This window comes from Stegodyphus dumicola, chromosome 9 (assembly GCF_044657685.1).
Source record: "Stegodyphus dumicola isolate Sdum_Otavi_A_Nest chromosome 9, ASM4465768v1".
Lineage (NCBI taxonomy): Eukaryota > Metazoa > Arthropoda > Arachnida > Araneae > Eresidae > Stegodyphus > Stegodyphus dumicola.
In genome coordinates, this window is record NC_140776.1 from 15,914,459 (window position 1) to 15,937,780 (window position 23,322).

At 34.7% G+C, this 23,322-nt stretch overlaps 1 protein-coding gene across 7 annotated transcripts in view; it reads left to right on the plus strand.

The window, feature by feature from the left end:
* The window catches only part of LOC118184793 (cell adhesion molecule Dscam1-like), a 1,226,874-nt gene that overhangs the window by 681,118 nt on the left and 522,434 nt on the right, over positions 1-23,322 (plus strand). For all 7 annotated transcript variants that reach the window (XM_085823248.1, XM_085823249.1, XM_085823251.1 and 4 more), the window contains 2 exons: positions 16,029-16,313; positions 21,921-22,040. In XM_085823248.1, coding sequence (XP_085679374.1) covers positions 16,029-16,313; positions 21,921-22,040 — 405 coding nt within the window. The remainder of the gene's footprint in view (positions 1-16,028; positions 16,314-21,920; positions 22,041-23,322) is intronic.

The following is a 23,322-nucleotide window of genomic DNA, read 5'->3' on the forward strand; positions in this document are numbered from 1 at the left end:
TTGCATTCAGTATCAGTCAATATGGATATTTTCGTTGAAATATGATACACGAATTTTTTCGCCACTGCAACACTTCCTTTTACTTCGTACAAGGAAGTAAAAAAGAGATAGTAAGAAAATAAATAATACATGACAGCAAAGAAAGCTCCCATTACTTATATGGATACCTGTGTACCTACTACTCAAAGTAAAATAAAAGTTTGAAAGCATAATATAGTACTCAATTTGTCTGAAAGAATGTGTGCTATTATTATGTTTTATAACACACATTTCGATAAAATTAGTAATTATGTTAGCTAACATAACATCTAAACGTTAAATGCAAGTTTACAAGGTAAGTTAAATGCAAAGTGAATTTAGTCATTTGAGATTAATACAAATAGAAATTTTCATGGAAAATCATGAGTAAAACACGATATTTTTCCTTTTTTATATTTTTGACCCAGACCTAGTTTCATAAATATGTAATTAACAAATAATGGCGCATTTTGAAAGTGATTAATTGCTACTAAATTAAGAAAAAATACTTTATTAAGCGAGAAAATCAATCTTTTTCTTGTTTTTCCTTCTCGAAATATGATTTTTCCACCAAGTCTTTTGTTAATTAAAAAAGATACCAAGCGGGAACAATTTTCATATCGCATTGTAGGAAAATATATTGTTTAAAACACTATCGTCATAATAATTAGTTTAACGTGTTAAATTTACTGTAACTCTCGAAAATTATTTCGCAAAAAAATGCCTTAGTCTGATAATTCAAGTCTTCAAAGGTGATTCTTTCATTTTCTTTTAAATATTAGGTTTTTGGTATAAAGTGCCGTATTCATTTCTAATGAGTTACATTGTTCTACAAAAAGAAATAAAAATTCTTCCATCGAAGTTAATGCATAATTAAACAGTTTGAGTTGTTGTAAGAAGAAATTAAACACTATTAAATGAATAGCTATAACGATACGTATATGTTTCACGGTTTCAAATAGTACAGGTAAGATTATAACGTGGTTTGAAAATAGTAAGAATACCGCTTACAGGAGTTGTTTTATTCCATACTGTTGTGAAATACCCAGCTGCGGTAACATAGTTTCCCCGCAAAGCGAGGTTAAGGTGGTGGCAGGGAAATGCAGAGTTGTCAGATTTGGCACGAAATCACCCATTTGGTAATATTTGAAGGTATAATTGGCGCTATACCATAGACGGAGCGAGCATATTCTAGAACGCATTCTTAAGAGTTTTTCTCGAGAATATTCCCAAACGTAGGTTAAAGCTAGCGATACCCTGTTTGTACGAGTAGTGTAATAAAGATGTCTTGAGTTTAGATATTATCTTGAGAGCGACCGACCGAATCGGGAGCTACCTTTAGTGCTTTACCCTGAAGCTCTCTTCACCATTATAGCCTGAAGTCTGTGTTGCTGATGGTTACAACGTTTTCATCGTAGTCTTTTCGACGACTGTAAACGAGTTTTCGGAACTGTCCTGAGACGAAGTGATAGTGACGAAGAAATTGTGTTTTCATTATTCCTCAAGTGTTATTATCAGTTACTCTAAATCCACGAACTAATTTAAAATTTGTTAGGACGTACGTTGCTTTATTACTAACATTTCAGAGCAATGAAAGGAAATTTAAAATATTCCACTGTGAGGTATTTCTAAAAACGATTAGGAGCATGTAATGTAACTTTACACTTCTTGCATTCCCATGTTGTTTTCACTGCGCTTCTTATGTTCTGCGCAAACGTGATCAGTCTTTACTGATTTTTGTTTTGATGGTGTTTGATTAGTATATTTTGGAAAATATCCTCAATTTCGTCCTTGTAGTATTTTCCCTCTCCTTCCAGCATGCCTTTGTGGTGCAATGGTGGCACACGCGGCGCGTATTCGAGAGTTCCAGGTTCGTCTATATTGAGTTCACAAATCTATTGCAACTACGACTAACAGTAACTGACCACCTGTTACAATGCAACTGTAACAAGCAATAACGTAAAAGCAAACAAGTGTCCGATATACAGTTCTCCTTTTAGGCCCAGAAAAGGAGATCACGAGTCGGATACATGGTGCTTAACTTTGGCCAGAACAAGACATCACGTGTCTGACACACGGCTCTCACGTTTGGCCAGGACAACGCATCGATTCTCCCACCGTTATTTTAAGGCAAAAGGTCAAATGCTACAATACCACAAAGAATACGCTTAAAAATATCCAAGTCTTCTAGAAAATTCAAATTTGGGCCGAACACTACGCCAACCAGGATGTCTATTCAGCACATTAAATAGTATAAGCAACCAATCTCACCACATTGCTCGCAAAAATAACTTGTTGGCAAACTATGGCATGCGGTACAATTTTCAGTGCCACTCTACACCACTGTACAAAATTGATGTTGTTGCTTATGCTCACTTGTCTGACGTAGTCAGCCCAAGCCCAAGGAATTCCTTGTGGCAAGATTACGCCTGTCATTGGCAAAAGCCTTGAGCACCTTACAGGGGACATTGCGATTTTGCTCAGTTCCCCCCTCCAATTTTGATGGAGAGCACCCCGGGGTTCCAAGGGTATCCCACCTTTCTCCCCTTCCACCACACGAGAGGACGCCGCATATTTAGAGGGCCGCCATGTCGCACCGACACTATACATTTACAAATATACATGCCTTCTCCGGGATTCGAACCAGGGCCCTTCGGCACGGCAGTCAGCGACGCTAACCATTATACAGGTTGGGCAGCGCTCTACAAAGTTATCAGGCAAAGGTAAATCGCCTTGTCTCAGCATTCTGTAGCACTCTGAGGAAAGTTTAATTGTCAAACATACCTCACAGTGCTTAATTTCTCTAATGAACAATGTTATTATAATAGTTAATTTCATAGTCTGTCGTTCTTCATTAGTACACATGCAATTCAAACTCTTTTAGAAGAAATGTAAAGCGAATATGTGGCTCTCCCCTTATACAGCCATGTCCAGTGGCTTAGTCGACGTAATATCTTGGATAAGTTTGTATCATGTATAGAACACATTAAAGTTTTTCATAATGAGAAGAATCAACATTTCCCCGACTGAAACATAAAGAATGGTTATGCAATTGATGTTACAGACTGGTATAACTAAACATAATGAACTAAGGATTGGAAGGAGAAGGCCAAACTGTGGCTTATACATTTTGAATATGTACGTTGAAGCACCTAAGGAGGATTTTTCTAAAAGGTACAAAGACTTTGATGCTGGTATGCCTATATTTTCTTTCCTAATCAAACCGTATTTCATAGATCCGTCAATATTCCCATCCTAATTGTAAATTTTTGAGTGGACGGAAGTTGATAATTTTGAAATGGAACTGAAATCTTCAGAATTATGAAAAAAAAAATCATGGAATTTCGAAAAAGTCTGGAAGATAACTCTAACGATAAAACGACCACTATTTTAAACTATTTGATATCAGCGCCGAGGAGATTTGGTTGATTGAAGAAAACTACACCTGCTTTACTTTCCGCATTTTGTTATACATATATGTGTGAACAAATCTTTTCTTATATGAAAAACATTTTGAGTTCATGAAGAAATTGTTTTAACTCTTTGAAGACTATTATCCCCCGAGACAGTCTTTCACTCAAACGACCACAACCTCCCGAAACAGCCGAAATTCCGATGTTGTTTTGTTCTCTCATCTCAGGTATGCAGTTAGTTACAGGTGCAGTGTCCCCAAATACATTAAATCTGGGTATTGCAGAGAGCTTGCCCTAAAAGGATTTATTTGTGGTTTCTTATCTTTAATTGTTAGAAGTAGAAGGATGTCATTTAAAATCTTCACTCTTCTTTGTGCTTTAATGCATGAGGAGTAGAGGAAATTGCTGTGACTCTCGAAAACCATTTCCGGCAATTCGGTATTTTAACATACAGGTCAGCGAAGACTTCAGTTTTCAAAGAGTTGATACCTGAATATTCAGAATCATTATCAAATTAAAAGTCGCAATATATTGCGATATTAAGTAGAGCAGTACACGGACGAGGTTCGCATTGTTATTTTAACTTTTTATTTAACTATATTGACGGGATACTTATATTTTACATCGTTTATTTTTTATTTTAATAAATATTTTAAAAGGTACATAATATATGCATAATTTTATATTTATGCCGAAGAAATTATATTTTATGTTGTTTATTTTTATGTTAATAATATCATTAAATTATGCTTAATTAATATATAATAAATTGTAGGGACATTAGGTATTTTTTAGACAGAGGTAAGATGAAAAATTAACAACGCCTTCGCCGGGAATCGAACCGCGGACCTCTGGAATACCGGCCCAGTGTGCAGCACCACTACACCATGAAGGACGCTTGGAACGTGGGAGAAATACCTTATATGCTTCCCTTTTTAAATTGCGACTAGTGTTTTAGGAGACCTAGTCGGCAAATCCTGATTGTTGAGAATCATCATTCACAATACTTTTAGTTCGAGCGCCACTGTAGAGATATTAGGTATTTTTTAGAAAGAGGCAAGATGAAAAATTAATAACGTCTTCGCCGGGAATCGAACCGCGGACCTCTGGAATGGGCCTTTGGTTCGTTGAACTGCCCTGGGTGGATCCGGCGTAGGGCTTGGTCTCTCTGTGCGCGGCTCTCATGTGGCCTCTTTGGATGCTCTAGATCTTGGGAGGCGCGGTGCTGAACTGATTCACCCTATGGTAAAGGTACAGTGCTCGCGTCTTCCGTCAATGGAATGGAATGGAATGGAATACCAGCTCAGTGTGCAGAACCACTACACGACGAAGGACGCTTGGAAAGTGGTAGAAATACCATATAAAATCTCAAAATCTGTTTTAACCTCTACCCTAACTCTGCATGCATTGCAGCGGGAATCAAATGGTTTCAAACATTTCCTACTGGGCGGCATTCTGAATCATATTGGGAGATTGGTTTGGAATATCTGCCGAACTCTAAGATTGTAATGAATAAAACAGAAGAATTGCTAAAAAATGCTTACTAAGCACGGAGACATCTGAGACAAAGTTATTATGCCATGATTTATAAACAGAGAAAGATCTTTCAATACATGATGGGATTTTAAGTATTTTACTAACACCTAGCTAGAAATAATTTCCATTTTGCTTTTAATGTTACTTTTAAAGCCTATTATTTTATTTTTCGTAATAATGCTTTTCTGAATTCTAATAATTCTTTTCTATCTAATTTTATTTATAATATTTCGTTAATCATCGGAAAGATTTTCGCATTCTGTTAAAAGAGAAAGTGCTGCAATTTTAAGAAAATATTCGTTGCAAGCTTCGTGCGCAGACGATCTGGCGAAATGGATACACAACTACTTTTTGAATAAGAAGTTTTTTTCAGTAAATTTATTTTTGTTTTATATTTACATTTATATTTTGTCAATGGTGCAAAGTGAAGGGTTGTGTTTATGTTGCGGAATTTACACGTTTTAAAAAGAGATTTGTATTGAATTAATATTAATAAGTGGTAAAATATATTGGTATCTCCATGCATTATAACATAACTTAATAACTTTATTTTTCCATTTTGAGACCATTTTGTTCACCTTCTAAGAACTGTTCTAAAGATTTAAGACATTTTCTACTACTTTAAACAAAACATTTCCATGTAAGGAGACTGCACAGTTCAGATTCCTCTAATTTAGGAATCAGTTGTATATATTCACTGAATCGCATTTGATTCACTATTTAATTTCGAATTTAGTATGAGCTAGAAAAGGAATGATACATTTGAATAGAAGACATTAATTTACTCTATGCAGAATTCTAGTCAGTTCTCGCTGCTCTTTGAAACACCCTGATTAGAAATGCTGTTATTTAAATCAGAGAAAATGCTAATGTATTCTTCAGAACATAACCTTATTACCGTAATCTTTCATTAATACTACGGGATGAATAAAACTGTCTACATCAATTTATATTGAATCCATTTTCTTGAAAACGTTCCAAGGCTTTCAGAGATAAATACTTAATTTCAGAGATAAAAACTGAATTTTTGAGAGATCTCAATAATAATTTTAGTTGTAATGAAGAAATTCAAAGAAGTCTGAACTTTTTTTATACTTTTATTACTTATTTCATTGCTAGAGATGACCATGCCTGTGCTAAGAAAAATAATATAGGTTAAGGCAAGGTATATTGGACTAATAGTTCTGAAACCTAACACAGTTATGGACAACCTTAAAAGCAATGTCCAGCAAGTGATTGATTGGTTGAAATTCATAATAAGGTCTATATCAATTAAACTGGTTAGTTTGATGAATTCGTTCATAACCGCAATGTTTGTGAACATGCCGCGTTTTCAGCAGGTGCACATTTTCTTTATCCTTTATGTTGCCTTTTATTTTACTTTAAAAAATAACTTATCTCTAAAATATTTCTGAAATGGAGAAGAGCCCCGACGGGTGCTCTCATTCAAAGTTTTGGTGGAAAAATAAGAATATCCAGCCTCTCTTTGGAGTAGGCTCTGGCCGAAAATTGTTCCATGTATTATGGACACGAAAACAACAACAATAGAGCAACGCCTAAACAGATGCGTGTCGAAAATTTCTGAAGGAGCAAATTTTGTTTTTTTTTCCCTCCGCATTTATTTTGCTTCCCATATGCAATTGCTTACAATTACTAGAAAGCATACACCGGCTTCTGTTATTTTTTCACTCTGCAAAGATATATTAGTGTGAAAAATTTAAGCAACTTTTCTGATTTTGCCCTAATTCTTCAAAAACTCAACTAGAATATTTAAAACTCATATTACAGAGGCACAATATAGCATTTAAGAGATCAAGAACGACAAAAAAAAAAAGAATAGAACGCACATAGTAAGGAAAAAATAGAAAAAAAAATATTGACAGAATGGCATTCGTACAAGAAACTGTGTAGCCGAACGGAAGAACAACAAACCAAAGAGCTAAGGGTTATGACCTCCTCTTGCTGCATTGGTTGCGTTGCACTGTTCGTTCATATTCACACCAGATTATCTAACAGTTCGTGAGATAACAGTGCCTATTCTTAAAGGAACATCTCTTTCAGCTTTCTAATATTCTGCGGAGAGTACGACTAGGTTCAGTGGGACTTAAATCAGTTGTGCATGTTGGCCAATCCATTCTGTGGATATCTTCACTTTCCAACAGCAAGTTTCTCAACAGCATGAGTTCCGTGTGGCCGTGCATTGTCATCCATAAATATAAAGTCGGAATCAGTGGCATCTAGGTAAAGATGCACTGGAGGGAATAATTTCATCGTAAATGAGCCAGCGTTGAAAATGCGGAGCTTCATCTATCCGTTCATCATAATACCCTTGTATAAGAACGCCGAAACCATACCAACGGTCTCTCTCCCTTATGTTAGTGGGATGAGAGCTTGTTCTTATCTCTCTCCATATCAATTAGCTCCGAGAATAGTTTGTTATACTGAAATGACTCCTCATCGGTAAACAGGACGTAACTTCGTTATTGAGGTATCCAGTTTTTGTGTTTTCTACACCAATGTAAATGGCGACCCCGAAGGGCTATCAAAGGCATACAGAGCTTAGGACATAGGGCAAATAGAGCACCTTTATGAAGTCATCTGATCACAGCAAACAGGGGCACCTGTCGTTCGGTTAATTAATGAAATTAAAACTGACAAACAATGAACTCTGAATCCAAGAGCTCTATACCAAGATTAAGTGATAACGACCATTCTGACCAAACTACCAGTGTACAGCGTCTTCACCGCTTAGCCGCTGGTGGCCCTTTAATTAAAATTCCTTAACCAGAAAAATATTTAGTGTTTCCATTTATGCCAAAAAAATAATTTCGTTTTAATTTAGATCACTCTCCGGGACATGCGATCCTTGGAAAGAGGGCAATGTTACGAATTTTATAAATGATATTAGTAAAATTAAACATAAACTGTAGTACCTCTCGTATATTTGTTATGAAAAGCGTCAAAATGCTACGCATCACAAGGAAAACAGGGTTAGAAAGATTAAGTAACCATTTAACATTGAAATAATCGGCGAGATAGCGTCAAGCTGATGAGAGCTTTGGAGATTTATTTTTAGACGCTATACTTGGCGAATATTTGGCGACATTTTAGTTCTATCCTTGTGTAACTGTTAAGTGCCTCAATTCGTTATGTAACTGTATCCGGCCTTATGTAACTGTAATTGGGTTGCCTTCCAGGAATTTCGAGAAATTGAAGGTACTGGGAATTTCTTGGAAGCCTGGAGAAATTATATTCTATAAAACTGGAGAGAATGTGATGATCTAAAATCCAGTTTTCAATTGAGTTCAGCGTATTGAGAGATCTCCGTCAGAGCTTAGCTTTTCGCATTGCTTTGCATTTAGTGTTCTTTAGTTTGAAGTGATAACTAACGTTTATGCTCTTTCATTACTAAGAAGAGCTATACGAGTACTTTTGTGTGAAGAACTGTAAAGCGTTTTTAAGGAAAAATAAATTTCCTCAATCTATTCATCGGTTCTCAGCGGTACTGGATTTTCATAGGTAATTTCATCGGTTCTGTATTCATTGAATCCATTAGAGCCCATTTGGTTTGGTTTATGTTAAACCTTTAGGGCTATCTACCTAAGGGTAGGGACGCTTTCGTGGAGAGCTTTCTAACTGGCTCGTATACACGTTACATACGGGGAAAATCACGAAAACGCACATGCAGCCAAAACGTTTGCGGAATTCCAACCTCGGACCAAACTACCAGTGTTCAACGTCTTTACCTCTCGGCCGCTGGTGGGCCTGCATTAAAAGCATGCACGTAACATCATATATAATCCTTTGCTAGATATTCTTATCTAGTTTTGTGATGTGCTTCCTTAAGCGCTTGAAATGTCATTGCTCTTACGTCCTTTTAATTGCACGGAATTTTGGCGAAATCAGGGATTTTAAGACTTCTGTTCTCTCCTTTAAGATAGGAAATGCAACACTACACTCATGTTTATAATTTATTAGACAAAGTAATGATTAATTTACTACTTTAATGATATTAATATACATAAAGACGTAAAAATCTTCTATTGATGAAACATATTTTGGTTGAGATAAATTCAGACGTGCTAATAAAGCAGTGTGGAAACAATAATTTACGGGGGTGTTCCACTCGAAACAGGCCCCTGGAAAAGTTTTACAAAAATCTTATTATAACAGAAGGAAATGAAACCAAAATGTTTACATAGTAATTCTTTATGTTCAAGAAATGAAAGTGAATTAGAAGAAGTGCTGGAAGTGACCTCTTTCCACCTGTATACACAGTTCAAATACAGTGTTGCTTTTTCGTTTATGTCGCTCCTAGATTATACGTGGTAGAGTGATGAAGCGTGGTTCCACTTGTCTGGATACATGAACTTACGAAACACACGTTTATAGACTACTGACAACCAACATGCAGTCGTCAAGGAACCCCTTCATTCACAGAAGATGGGTGTGCTTTGTGCATTACCAAGCGGCGCATTTTACATTATTGCCACCAGTGAAGTGTACCAGACACTTTTCCATGAATTTGTGAACCAGTTGAATGATGAGCAGTTGATACTTGGCTTACCAGCAACATGGGGGGGGGGCAACACGCCACACCTCTGTAGCATATATGAGCGCGGTGAAATCACTTTTCAAGACTTGGTCTCCCATGAGTTTTTCTATTGGGGTAGTCTTAAAGGGAATGCTCTTAAGCGCAAACCACGCATATCGACGATTTGCGTCAGAACATCCGTCATAAAATCCAAGAAGTGACTCTCAGTAATCTGGCAGCAACATAACGCGAATATGCAGCGCCATGTTGAAGTTTGTGTACAGGTAGGGGGAGATCACATCTAGCATCTCTTCCAATGCACTTTCATTTTTCAAACATAAAGTTATGTCATGTAAAAATTTGGTTTAGTTTTCCCTTTTATTATAAGATTTTTATCACATTTTTTTCCAGGCCTCTTTCGATTGAGACACCCTGTATTATATTTACCTTTTTAAAACAGTTTATCTCAATGCAACAAAACTTATCTTCAAAAGCTTACTAAATTCATTTGCGCGGTACAGTAAAATAAATATTCAAGAAATAAGTATCTCATTTTTATTTATACATACTGGAGCGAAAGTAAAACATTTAAGACTCCTAAGCTATCAAAAAGAATGATATCCAAAAAGAAAATACAACGAATGAAATACGGGTCATTTCACGCTTGCTGATTCTTCAAAGTATTGAAATGGCATCGTCTCATTTAAATTCTTTAAACAGTACGCGGGCTAAATTCTGATTCGTAAACAGGCGCTAGTTAGAAGATTTTTTAGACAGAATTTATAAACGCTTTCTGCGGGCAAAGAAATAAAGAAGAATAAAATGTCACTGCAATTAATTATAATATCGCATAAAGGGTAATAAGAAATGAAAAATGCATAACACATATTTTGTGATTTCTTTGTTAGATATAACTTTTCACGATTCAAAATTACATTTTATTTTACAAAATTACATATGCCGGAAATGTGAGGCTTGCATCAGGGTCTGGGGTCGTTATTTCGAACACCTCCTGTGACGACGATCATTGTCTATTTGTTTCCGTAGTACCTGAATTCTGCTGTGCATAATAAATTTGCTTCCAAACGCTGTTCATATTATTCCTTTCTTGAGTTTTTTATTGTCACTAGCGCGCCAGGAAAGTCTTTTCAACCACAAAATGTTATCGTCTAGCTGCGATTCATCGCTCCAGAAAGTTTGTAACCGATTTGCTGAAACACCCTGTACAGCCGACATGGTGGCTGTTACTGGAAGGGGCATAGAGTTTCCCAGGAATAAAACGTATATACTTCTGTCTAATCTACAGGCACGTATTCTCTATTGCTAATATGAAATTCCAATTTTTTAACTGATAACTTACGCCAGGTAGTTTTACTTGATTTCATACAGTAATGACAGGCAAATGAAAATACTTAAAGGTTGTTTTGATCAGCGATAAAAATCTGTTCGATCCCCTTTGACCTGTATACGTATCCTACGATAAAATGTGCTCTTCCAAATTTTAACCACCGTATTCAAAGGACTATTCCCCAGCGTTCATATTATACTGACACTCTCTTATAGGCGATAGTCATTACTTCGTAATATTTTCTGTTACACCTCCTTGTAAATGAAGGTACGTTATACCTTCATCTACAAGGAGGTTATACCACGGTTCCTCTGGTTATACCACGGTTTAACCGGAGGAATCTGAGAACGACGTCCACGGTTAAATTAAAATCGCGGTTAATCCTAATGTATTTAAAAAGAAGACGCCCAACTAGTATAAGCGTTAGTTGCGCTGACTGTCATACCCATCGGCCTAAGCTGAAATTTCGGAGAAACTATGGACGTGTATATGCGTATAGTGTCTATGCGGTATGAGGCTCTCAAACTACACGGGTAATCAACTACACAGCGAGCTGAAAATCTTCTCGAGATGTTGCTAGTAAGGGAAGTGAGGTAGAAAACCTCGGACCGTCTCTCTGCGGGGCGCTCTTCCTCAAAATACCAGAAGAATACCTTCCGCCACAATGTCTGGCGGGTGGCGGTCGCTATAGCAACAGGGCTAGCATATTTCAAATAGGGGCGAACTAAGGGTTGCTTTATTGTTACTTTGCTTTCGGTGACTGTTGGCTGAAGGGAAATGAGTTTATCTTTCGTCTTCAAGACATCCCTGCTTAAAATGGGCCAAGGCTCGTTTCTATGGCACCAGACAGCTGCAGACTAACTGGGGAGAGCTTTTCTTATGATAAACAGACTGTACACAGTTATTGCAGTGGTACTATACATAGAAGTGGGTGGGAACTTTCAGTGTCCTGCCTACTACCTGTAATTGTAGTTAAAAAAGTACACAGGATTGAAAAATAACTGGCATTGAAATTTATATGAAAACGCTTTTAATAATTTTTCTGTATTTTCAAGCAATTTAATCAGGAGAATAAATGCATTCGGTCTTCCCTCTTGAAAACAGATATAAAAATGTTTTTGGTTGTGCCTGTATTTCGGAAACTTATTTTTTCCGACGTAGTAATTTATTTCTGTCAGAATAATATTGCGACATTATCTGCAGTCACCTCTGTTAGTCCTACGTATTCTCTTTTATTTCTTTTCTGTATTTTCAGAAGAAATTTTCTCATCATTTAACAAATAAATTTCTTTCAAGCAAGACCCAGATAATCTTGCAGATTCTGATTATCGAGATTATCTGCACAATCTGGTTAATTGACAGGTCGCTATCCTGGAATTTATTCTTTCAAAGGTAATGTACAATTTCTCAGTAGGCAGCTGCAAGGGGCATTATATTTCTTGAAGTCACACGTAAATTAAATCATTCTAAACAAAATTATCCTCTGCCCTTTTCTTTACCTTTTTAAAAAAATTTTCAGATTTTTATTAAGGTAAATTGAATAATTAGACGGATGTCTGTACTATTTATTCCTCTTTCTTATAATACATATATAGCAATCTTCATTTTATGTGCAATATATTAATTTTGAAGTACTAAGCAAGAAAATCATTCATCTGAGAAATTAAAAATTTATATTTCAGTGCTTTCAACATTTTCAATTTAAGCTTCTTATAGATTTCGAGAGCGCAAAGCAAACAGTAATAATTTTATAAGGAGATGAATCCGACGGAATTGCTTTTATTTAGTTCTGGCAAAGCAATTAAAAGTCGATGATAAATGAAAAAAAAATAATGAAAATATTTCTCTGACTTTTTTTTAAGAGGTTGCGAATAGTTTTTAGTTCAAAGGAGCAATTTGCTCTGAAGGACTATTAATTTCGTTTTGTCATTTTGCATCGATTCACGATATGAGCTAGTCATATATAAAAGCGTTGTTTCACTTTTCAAATTGTTGCCAACAAATATTATCGCCCTGTATTGTATTTAAAGAAATTAATAATTAAGAATCTGCATAAATGTATGTATGTTTATCGCATTGTGATAACACAACGGTATCTAAAAGCATCACAATTTGAACAATGTAATCTTCCATAGAAAATGGGCATCTAGAAGCCATAATTTGAATTTGAAATTTGTTTTATTATCGATTTCATATTTTGTAACACTTCAACGAATTTTTGAATTATAAACTAAACAATTTCAAAGTGAGCAATGGCAACACTACACGAAAAAAAGAAAACGTTTTTATGTCCAGCGCGAGACTCTCTATCGAAAATTCTAAAGATATGCTCATTTAAAAATTATTTTGCGACATTGCTGTTGAACTGAATGTTATGGTTTGAGTACGTAGAACATGATATTTAATAAATAAAAATAACACAAAAAACGTTAAAAAAATGCCCCTTTCTACGTAATTTAAAATCTGAATTTTATTATTATTATTATTATTTATTTACCGAAGATGGGAACAAACGCCTGAAGGGCAGTTGGACCCGTATTAAGTGAAATGCTTATAAGTCTCTGTTTAATTATTAGGCAAGCATGATTCAACAGAAAAAAGGGCCAAAATTCATCATTTCAAAGTTTAAATACAGATTTCCATTAATAGCTAAAATATAAATGTAACAGAAAAAGTAAGTGCATCGCGTGATTTCAAGCAAGAGATTTTCAAGCATATACATTCTTTGTGCACAGATAGGTATTTTAGTGTAATTATATGTATTATTATTTATTATTATTATTCGGAACAAATTTTAAGAAAAAGCTATGTCAGAAACATAAAGAACACAAGGGCAAGTGCATTTAACATTGAGTAAATGGTTGTCTCGGTAATTTGGCGAGATATCACCGAGCTGACAACGGTTTTGGCGACTCATTTTGACGCCAAATTTGAAATCAAATCGTCAAACATCGCCAAATTTGGCGATTATGAATATGGCTAGCTTATATGCAAGGAATGATGTTGACAGACAAATGTGGCCGAACAGGCAGAGTGGCAGAACGACACGTTTATAAGCAGCATCGAGTGTAGTATAGAAAGGAAGGACTTACGCAAATAGCAGAAGTGGTATTTATAGACAATTATTTTTTTTAAATCTGATTGGCTGAGAGTTCATCGCATTGCAGCATAATTACAGAGCCACGAAAAGGATTAATTTTCAGTGACTCACTTTAAAACTCTATATTAGTATTTTTAAGACAGAAACGGGACGAAACCAACTTACGGTTAGTAATTCTGAGTCTTACAATTTCTTATCTTACATACATATACATACACACATACACGTGTATTTATATACATATAACATTGCTACCACTATTACTACTATTAATAATAATAACAATAAAATCGCGAGCTTTTGCAAATGGATGCTTTAGCTTGTACACTGACCACTGCACTACGGAGGCTTGCTAAAAAGGCGAGATAAATACCTTATATACTCCCACTTTTAAAAGGCGACTGGGGATTAGGGAAACCAATCGCCAAGTCATGGTGGTACAAAATCATCCACCACCACCTTTTTTAGTTCGGGCCGCACTGTAGAGACATTTGTTTATTTCGAAGCATTAGAGATGAAAAACGAGCAATGCCTTTGCCGAGAGTCGAACCACGGGCCTCTCTCGATTACGCGCCGAGCTTGCTGACCACTACACTACTTAAGCATCCTAAGAAGGCGGCAGAAATACCTTATAAGCTGTGCTAAATTTTCTCTTGTGTAACTATTAAATTTCGTGCATTTGCTTAGTTTGAAACATGAATATAAAGAGCAATATACATGGGTTTGCCCAAATGGCGAAAATAATAAGAATACCTTTATCACTCTGAAAATGTTTTTTATTCAAGTGGGGAATCATTTTGGATTCTTTACGGGCTACAGTTCTTTTTACGACATCGTGTAGTCGTTGATAAGATTTAACCATCGATAACTTTTAGAAAGAGGATTTAAGCATTTTTGTTTCAAGTTTTTTTTTTTTTTTTTTAATATATATATTCTTATTTTTATTAGATTTCTTTCTGCCTAAGAGCAAACGCTTCAAAAAATTCTGCATTCAAATACATTTACATGCATAAGCATACTTCGTCTGCTAAAAGTATGAAAGACGAAAAACGGTAAATGTAAGAGAAATATACTGTTTATACGTTTTATACGGCCTGTGCAACGTTTTCAACATTATGCGTTAAAAGAATTGAAGCTATAAAATTGTAGAATATAATCGTAATAGAGAAATAAAGTCTTAATGTTCTACATATCCGTAAAAATAACGTCGAAATATGGAATGGAAAAAAAATGACAGTTTGATCTTTTCTTTTTTTCTTTTTATTTATTTATCCATTTAATACTCCAAATGACACCACGTACTTATTGCCGACGTGTCCAAACAACGACAGTGTTAAAATCAGCTACTACTGTTTTGAAACAATATTACAATGTCCCCTTTTAACACTTTTAGGTCATGCAAAGTAGTTCTTTCTTCTATAAAGTTTATAGACTCTCCTTGGATAAGAGTTAAGTCTCTTTGGACACATAAACTCTATTAGATCCTACTAATCAGCCTAGCGACTTCTCGGACAGGCTTGGAATAATACCAGCACAGAAGAAGGATGAAAATAACCCTGTATTATTCTCAACTATGAACAGAAAGGCACGTACTTCGTGCTTTACAATAACACCGACAACCTGCGGTGGAACTCAAACATCGTTGCACAATAAATTCAAAGCTAAAAATCTAAAAGAGTAGTGCTGGACTAACACTTTAAATTACGGCTAACTAGGTTGACTCGACAACCTACCCGGAAAAATAATTATTCAAATGGCCAAAAGGCGTATCAGCAACTCCGCGTAACAGTAATGCCAGAAACGTAACGTTTGCTGCCTAGTGAAAGCACGCTCTGAATAAACTCCAAGACTCACCCATTTAAATATTTACTTCACTTTACTTTAAATTTACATCCTGGCGAGAAAATGTGAGGGGAAGTTGAGGAGTTCAGGAAAGATAAAAAATTAAATAATTAGTTTATTGAACTAATAGACACACTACACGATTACAGATTATAATGAAGAAAGAAAAATATTTTAAATTTTCTTTTTCATATCCAAACAATTTTGCAATTTTTAATTCTTTATTTTTCATTACAGTTGGACCTAAAATCGAACCATTTAATTTCCCGAGTGATTTAGAAGAAGGTATGCGTTCGATCGTGGTGTGCGCTGTTCTCTTTGGGGATCCACCGATTACAATACATTGGTTAAAAGATGGTGCTGACATACCTCTGGAGCTGCAGTCAAGAATAGAAATGATTAATGAATTTACATCATTCTTAACTTTCAATTCTGTTGGACCTCACCATAATGGAAATTACACTTGTGTTGCTCGAAACCCGGCTGCCACAGTGAACCATACTGCATTAATGGTCGTTAATGGTGAGTAAAATTATATGAAATTCTTAATAAATTTATAACTGTTGGTATTTATTGCATATAAATTAATAAATCTAACAATACACAGAGTTTTACGATATGTTTTTACAACTAATAAAAGCTGTTTCTTGACAAATTTATATAAAGCTGCGTTGTCATTTGTTATGACATGAATTGAATCTTTTCATTTGAATGCATGCCAAATACAGGTTAATTTTATCAATTATTAATGTTAAAACTGATATGTAGTTTTTTTCCCTGTGTATATGTATTAAATGAATGATTCCAGCTGTATGTTCAAAATTAGGATCCTGGATGCAATATAATAGAGGAGTCTGATCGAGAGGTCGATGCCAGGAATATGGTTACGAATCCCATGAAGATACTGGTCGTTTATGTATTACTTTTCTCCTTTTAAGCAGAGTGCAATACTAATAAAATCCTCTAGTGCACCTAGAACCAATCTTGGTGGTGTGGTAATTAACTCTTTGAACGCGAAAATGCCCGAGATGCTTTTTCATTCGAACGACCACAACTGCACGAAACGGCTGAGATGAAGATGTTAGTTCCTTCCCTCTTCCTAAGGCATGCAGTAGCAAGTGCACCAAATGCATTGTATCGGTTTATTGCAGACAGCTCGTCTTAAAAGGCTAATGGATGCTTATTCAGAAGTCAAACAACAAAAATCAGCGTTAAATGCGGTTTTGCAGCTGAAGATGATGGTTCGGTAAAACCATCGAAACTAGTCCTGTGAAAATTTTGTAAATTAACGCTGATTTTTGTTGTTTGACTTCTGAATTAGTATTTATTCGGCGTGTTATTGTGTCTTAATTAATGGATGCTTCTTTGTTAGGAAGTAGAAAGGATGTCATTTGAAATCTTCACACATTTTGCGCGTTAATGGACGGGGAGGGGAGGAAACGGACGGGACGGAGGAAAGATGGCGACGGGCGTTTCGGTAATTTAACACACAGGTTAGTGAAGATTATGTTTTCTAACGTGTAAACGACCGATGATATTTTCAAATATTTCGGCGAATGTGCCCGATAGGTACATTAAAAAGTACTCGTTAATATTCAATTATTAATTACTTTGTAATTTAAACTGTTACGAATTTTAAAGAGTCCTTATACTTTACATTTTACTAATCGAAGATAAGAGCTTACGGAAGATTCAGAAGCATTTTTAGAATGAGCCCTTACTATAGATTCAGAAGCATTTTTAGAATGAGCCCTTACTGTAGATTCAGAAGCATTTTTAGAATGAGTCCGCTTTGATTAAATTGTAAAATAGCATTTTTACCCTAGGAAGGTTGAATCTATTACGCATTTTTCTACATCTGTGGTCTAGCATACATACATCTAAATTAAATTTTGAAAACAAGCACATGCTTTTCAAGATTTATTTTGAGAAAGTCGCTCAAATTTAGCCAGCATGCAAAGACAAATATACTGGAAAGGAGGAAATAACTTCCGGAAGGCAGAATTTATATTATTTTTAATGTAAATGCAACTTGGCCATGCACTGTTTGTTCGAAACAACCTATGCTTTTAATTGTGCATCAATTAAACTTGAATATTATAATTAAACTACTGCTTCGAAATTAATGATAATTTAAATTTAATAAGTGAAATGGCGTTTATAAACACTATATTTGATGTTACAATGAAGAAATTTGGCACATTAACGCATTATGGTCTTACGATATCAATGTTGTCAAAACTGTTTTTAAAGGTAACTATCAACTATAAATTCATGTTGCAAAATAAAATAGAAAATAAAGTTAAAAACTAGTAATGTTAAATTAACTTAAGTATACATAATTTTAAATTGTAAAATTGAATTTAAATTCACAAAAGGACTTATTTTATGAGAGAAATATTGTAAATGATCAGAATTCAAAGACTTAAATAATAATTCTAATGATGAACTTAAACAGGAAGCTAGAAATCAGTTTGGCCTTTAACATGAATCAATAAAGACACGCTGCAATATTAAATCACATATTTTATTTTTTAATTAAAAGAAAAAGATTAAGTACTCTATGTTTAAATTAAATTATATGTATTTGTCATTAAAAAGGATCCTTTAATTAAAATAAATTTAAAAAAAAAATAGAAAAACTTAAGGAAATGCCACTTATGAGCTGCAGAAAATATTTAGTAATTCTGCAAAATATTTATTACAGTCTTATAAGAAGTGAACTGTAATAAGGGATATTGTAGAGCCATTATTTGAAGCAGCCATTTATTTTAAAGCAGAAGAGGTGAAACATGAGCAATGCCCTTGCCGGGACTCGAAACTGGATCTCTCGAATATGCGCCAAATGTGCTACCGTTGCACCACGAAGGCATGCAAAAAGGATGGAGTAAATAACTTATACATTGGTTGGGATAAAGCCCATATCGGGGTATTCAGCAATTAGAGAGCGGATGTTCCAGCAAAAGAGGCTGCCTTATTGAGTGTTTCGGGGACTACCTATGTTCAAAAAAAAAAAAAAAAAAAAAAAGCGAAAATAGCAACCAGTGCTTTTTATTATAATTTTAAGCTATGGCAGTCACAGTGGAATACTTATGAAAGAAAAAATCGTTGTTTGAAACACTTAATTGACTAAGCAAAATAATATTATCTTCAATGATTTTGACGTTAACCAGTTTCTAACCGGATATGGGAGTTTCCCGGGAGCATTTTTCGCAAGTGCGCATCAGCATAGCCACTGAGGGAGGAGTTTCGAAAATGGACCAATGAGCTCCTATTGCTCTTGTGATGCTAAATCTTTTTGGATGTGAGCGTACGCTGTTTACGTTTTAATTTGTATTTGTTTAGCAGTTATAACTGTATGGCGTAATAGCAGAAAATCTCATAGTGCTTTTGTTTAATTAATCGTCGACATTTAACTTTCGCGACTTTTATCACGCATTGATATTTGAATTGATCTTCATGGCATATTATAGCTCTTTACATCGAGAAAATGACTCAAGCTACAATTAGCCTCGAATATTATGCATTTAATAACACCTGTGGATTACGAAAATTAAAGTGTCTAGTTTTATTTTTATAGAGCTGAAAGGGACTGGAAGCGTTACAATGAATCTAGTGTTTTCTTCTTTCAGTGCTTGCATTCTTTTGATTTTGAAAGTGTAAGATTCAGAATTCATATCGTTCTCTGATTATACCCATTGTTAAAAGTTATATGTGAATAAATTGAATATATTCATTGTGAATAAGATAAATTCATTCTGTTTGTTGAGTATTTCTTGTGTAGACACTTAAGAGTGTGCGGTTAGTACATTGGAAATTTTAACACACTAAATGTATACGAATCGAAATTAGTAAAGTTCACTTTGACTAATATTGTGCATTGGCTGTTATTACAGAACATCTTTTTCATATAGACTGCAATAAAAAGTGCTGACTTCTATTTACATATGTAATTGGTGTAAATATTTTTCTCATATGCATAGTTTTATGTAAAGATAGCATTTGTGCTCAGATCTTTATCACACATTTCTTTCTTCATTTTATTAAGTAATATTTTACATGGATATTTTTGCGGAGTATCCAACATGTGTGTGTATTTATTTCAAATTTTTTCAACCAGATAATGAAATCTTCCCAATTCCTTATATTTTTTCATCTTCTTGTATATTTTATACCTCCGAATGTCACGAGACGCAATGATTAATATGATTTCCTTTTCTTTATTAGCTTGTGTTCTCCTCTCAGTGTGTGTGTGTGTGTGTGTGTGATTATGGCAAAGCCTCGAGGGCTATCTGCCTAAGGAGAGGAATGCCTTCGTGGAGGACTTTCTAAGGGAAACTGGCTCGTATAAACGTTACACATGGGGAAAACCACGAAAACGCCCATGCAGCCAGCCCGTTCGCGGGATTCGAACCTCGGACCGAACTACCAGTGTTCAGCGACTTTACCGCTCGGCCGCTGGTGGGCTGTTCTCCTCTCAGAGCGTTAAATGACGTAATGTATGTTTTTGGGCAATCTGCCAACTTTAAGCTCTGAACTGCAGTTATAGAGTCATAGTAATGTTCATTGCTGCTGTATTGTGAATGGTTACCTTTTCACTATCCTAATAAACGCTTGTTATCCATGCGATGAAATTAGTTAATTCAATTTATTTCATATAATAGATCTAATTCGCAATGAAAATTTTGAGAAGAAATCACGATGCTTTAATTATTTTGTACAGAAAATTGAGTGGTAAAATATATTCAACCGTCTTGCTTAAATTTTTTTAAGTGCACGAAAGGTCATGTGACATGACAGAAATATTACTGGATGCCCATTGGTCCATCCTAGAAGCCATTCCCTTGGTGGCTATATAGATGTGCACTTGTAAAATACGCTTCCCGGTATACTTCGCTAAGTTTAAGATACAGAATGACGATAAATGTAAACTATATGGTTTGTTTAGTGATGCTAAGAACCTTCTCGAGGTCATTCCGAACATTATTAGCTTAAGAAACAATAAAAAATTGATTTTGAAAATCCCATTTTAGGCTATAAAGATTTCGCACAATTATGAAAATCTGTTAGGAAAATTATTAACGGCGACCGCCGGGCAGTGGGAATCAGTGAATGATTTTTTGCCTTTTTATTGCCATCACTACTTGAAATATTTTACTAATTTTTTGTATCAATTGTTTGTTTGTTGTTCGCTTTTTTTTTTTTTTTTTTTTTTTTTTTTGGTGTCTGCTTTTGTTTAGATGTTTGTATTTGTCCTTTTTTTCTAATTTATGTTTTTAAATATAATTAACACACGATTATTTTCATTTAGATATTTTATGTTTCAATTATTTTCCTTTGTTGAATTGGGCGTGACCTGTTATGACCATGAGACCAACTTGTTTAGTTAGGTGGATCGGACTGCGCCCTTTCTGATAATTTTGATACCTTATATACTTCACCTTTTAAAGGGCGACTTGGGATTAGGGAACTCATTTGCCAAATAGTGGTGAAAAATCATCATCCACCACATTTTAGTCCGGGCGCTACTGTGGAGTCATTAAGATATTTTGAAGTATGAGACACGAAAAATGAGCAATATTCTCGGCGAAACTCGAAAAGAGGAGAAAATACCTATAATGCTTCAAATGCTTTTTCATTCATTCCAACTAGATTCAGAATCGAATAAATGCAATGTATTTAAATCCTTGTGCAATCGAAATATATAATTACCGTAATGGAAACTGTGGAAAAGGTATTTGGTAATACACCAAATATCCACAGCATACAGTAAAAATAAAGAATTTTTTACGGCCTTTTATTGACTTCCTAAAAGGTAACAGAAAATAAACGGTAATAATTACTGTCAGTCCAATAAATGACATAAGAATGATGAGTGTCCTTAAAAATACACTCATTCACTGTATATCTCCTTCAGAGTAGCGAAAACTGATATTCTCATGATTTCATAGACAGTAGGTTTATCGATTGAGGATTTGACACTTTACAAATGGCTAAGTTCCATCTACCAAATCCCCAGACGCCATCACCGAGACCAGAACATCCGAATTCCTTCTCACTCACTCATTTTCTTCTTTGCTTTTTTTTCAATTTCTTACGTATCTTATTCATTTTTCTTTCCTTTTGCAGTTCCCCCCTACTGGAGAACTCAGCCTACTGACCGCTCAGCTGTAATGGGAGAGAGCCTCACAGTAGACTGTCAAGCCAACGGATTTCCAGTCCCTCAAGTCAGGTGGAAGAAAAGCTACGGTACGGTAGTGTCTTCCTAAGTTAAAAGAAAAGTTTGTGCTTGCAATCAAAATAGAACAAATATGTGTTAGGTTGTTCAATGTAAAAAGGTTTTTCTTGCTAAAGAATTATTATCGTGATAAAAATCTCCCGAGATATTTTAGAAAAATAACTTTTAGCATCTTTATAAGATAATAAACGGTTTCAGCAGCAATGAACTCCGAAAATTAATCTATTTTATATATTGCAGAGCCTTAAAATGCTACAATTTGCAGTATTTTTTGCACTGATTTGAAATCTGATCCAAATCTTACCATCGGGATTTTTTTTCATGTAACTAATTTTATATAAATGTAAATTTTATATAAATTTTATATAGTACTTAGACTGGCATAATATTTTTTTAATTAGTTGTAACTGCCAAATAATAAAATTGTAACTTGCAGAGTTATATACTCCCTCAACCATTTCCCTACACACGTATTATTCCCCTTATCGCTTGTTATTTCGATATACCATTATTCTAAACCCTGGGGAAAATCTTCGAATCAATGACTTCAAAAGATAAGAGTGCCGCTCATGTACATTTCAGGTTTCTTCGTAAAAAAAGGGTGCGCGTTTTAAGAGGAACGTTACTGAACAATTTAAAAATGTAGTTTGAATTTATAGTTGCGCGTTATATGCCAGAATATACGGTAGTCTTCTCTTCATTCACAAAACAAATCCAAAACCATTTTTGCTATTTGGTGTCCAGTCGAATATATATACAATATACAAGCCCTTATTGACAGGCTTTATATGTTAATTTTCAGATTACATTTTAACAGTTATTTCTATGCTTACAAAACGACGAACACGAACTAACGAACTATTAACGTATACGTGTATAAGCTAGCAAGAAACTTTAAAAATTGTTGAAATTCATGTAATTTTATCAGTTTTCATTTTAACAAAATCTATAAAACTCATTCATAAAATTTTACGTTCGCTATTTTACTCGCAGCAAAGTTCGTTGGGTAACAACGAAAGCTTGCAGTTTAAAAATGTAAAGGCCTCTAATGTCAAATTGCTTACATTATAATAGTATGAGCGCATAATGTTCTCTTTGGAAGAAAATGAAGGGGGGAGAAAGGAATTTATATTCTGATTTTCCAGCTATTATTTTAACGAAATTAACACATGAAAGGTGTTGACTTATATTATTCTCCTGCAATTGATAACACGCAATTAAAAACTTCATTGACTTAATTTAACGTGAAATGTTTTTGCTGACATACATTATATGACGAAACTTAAATCGATG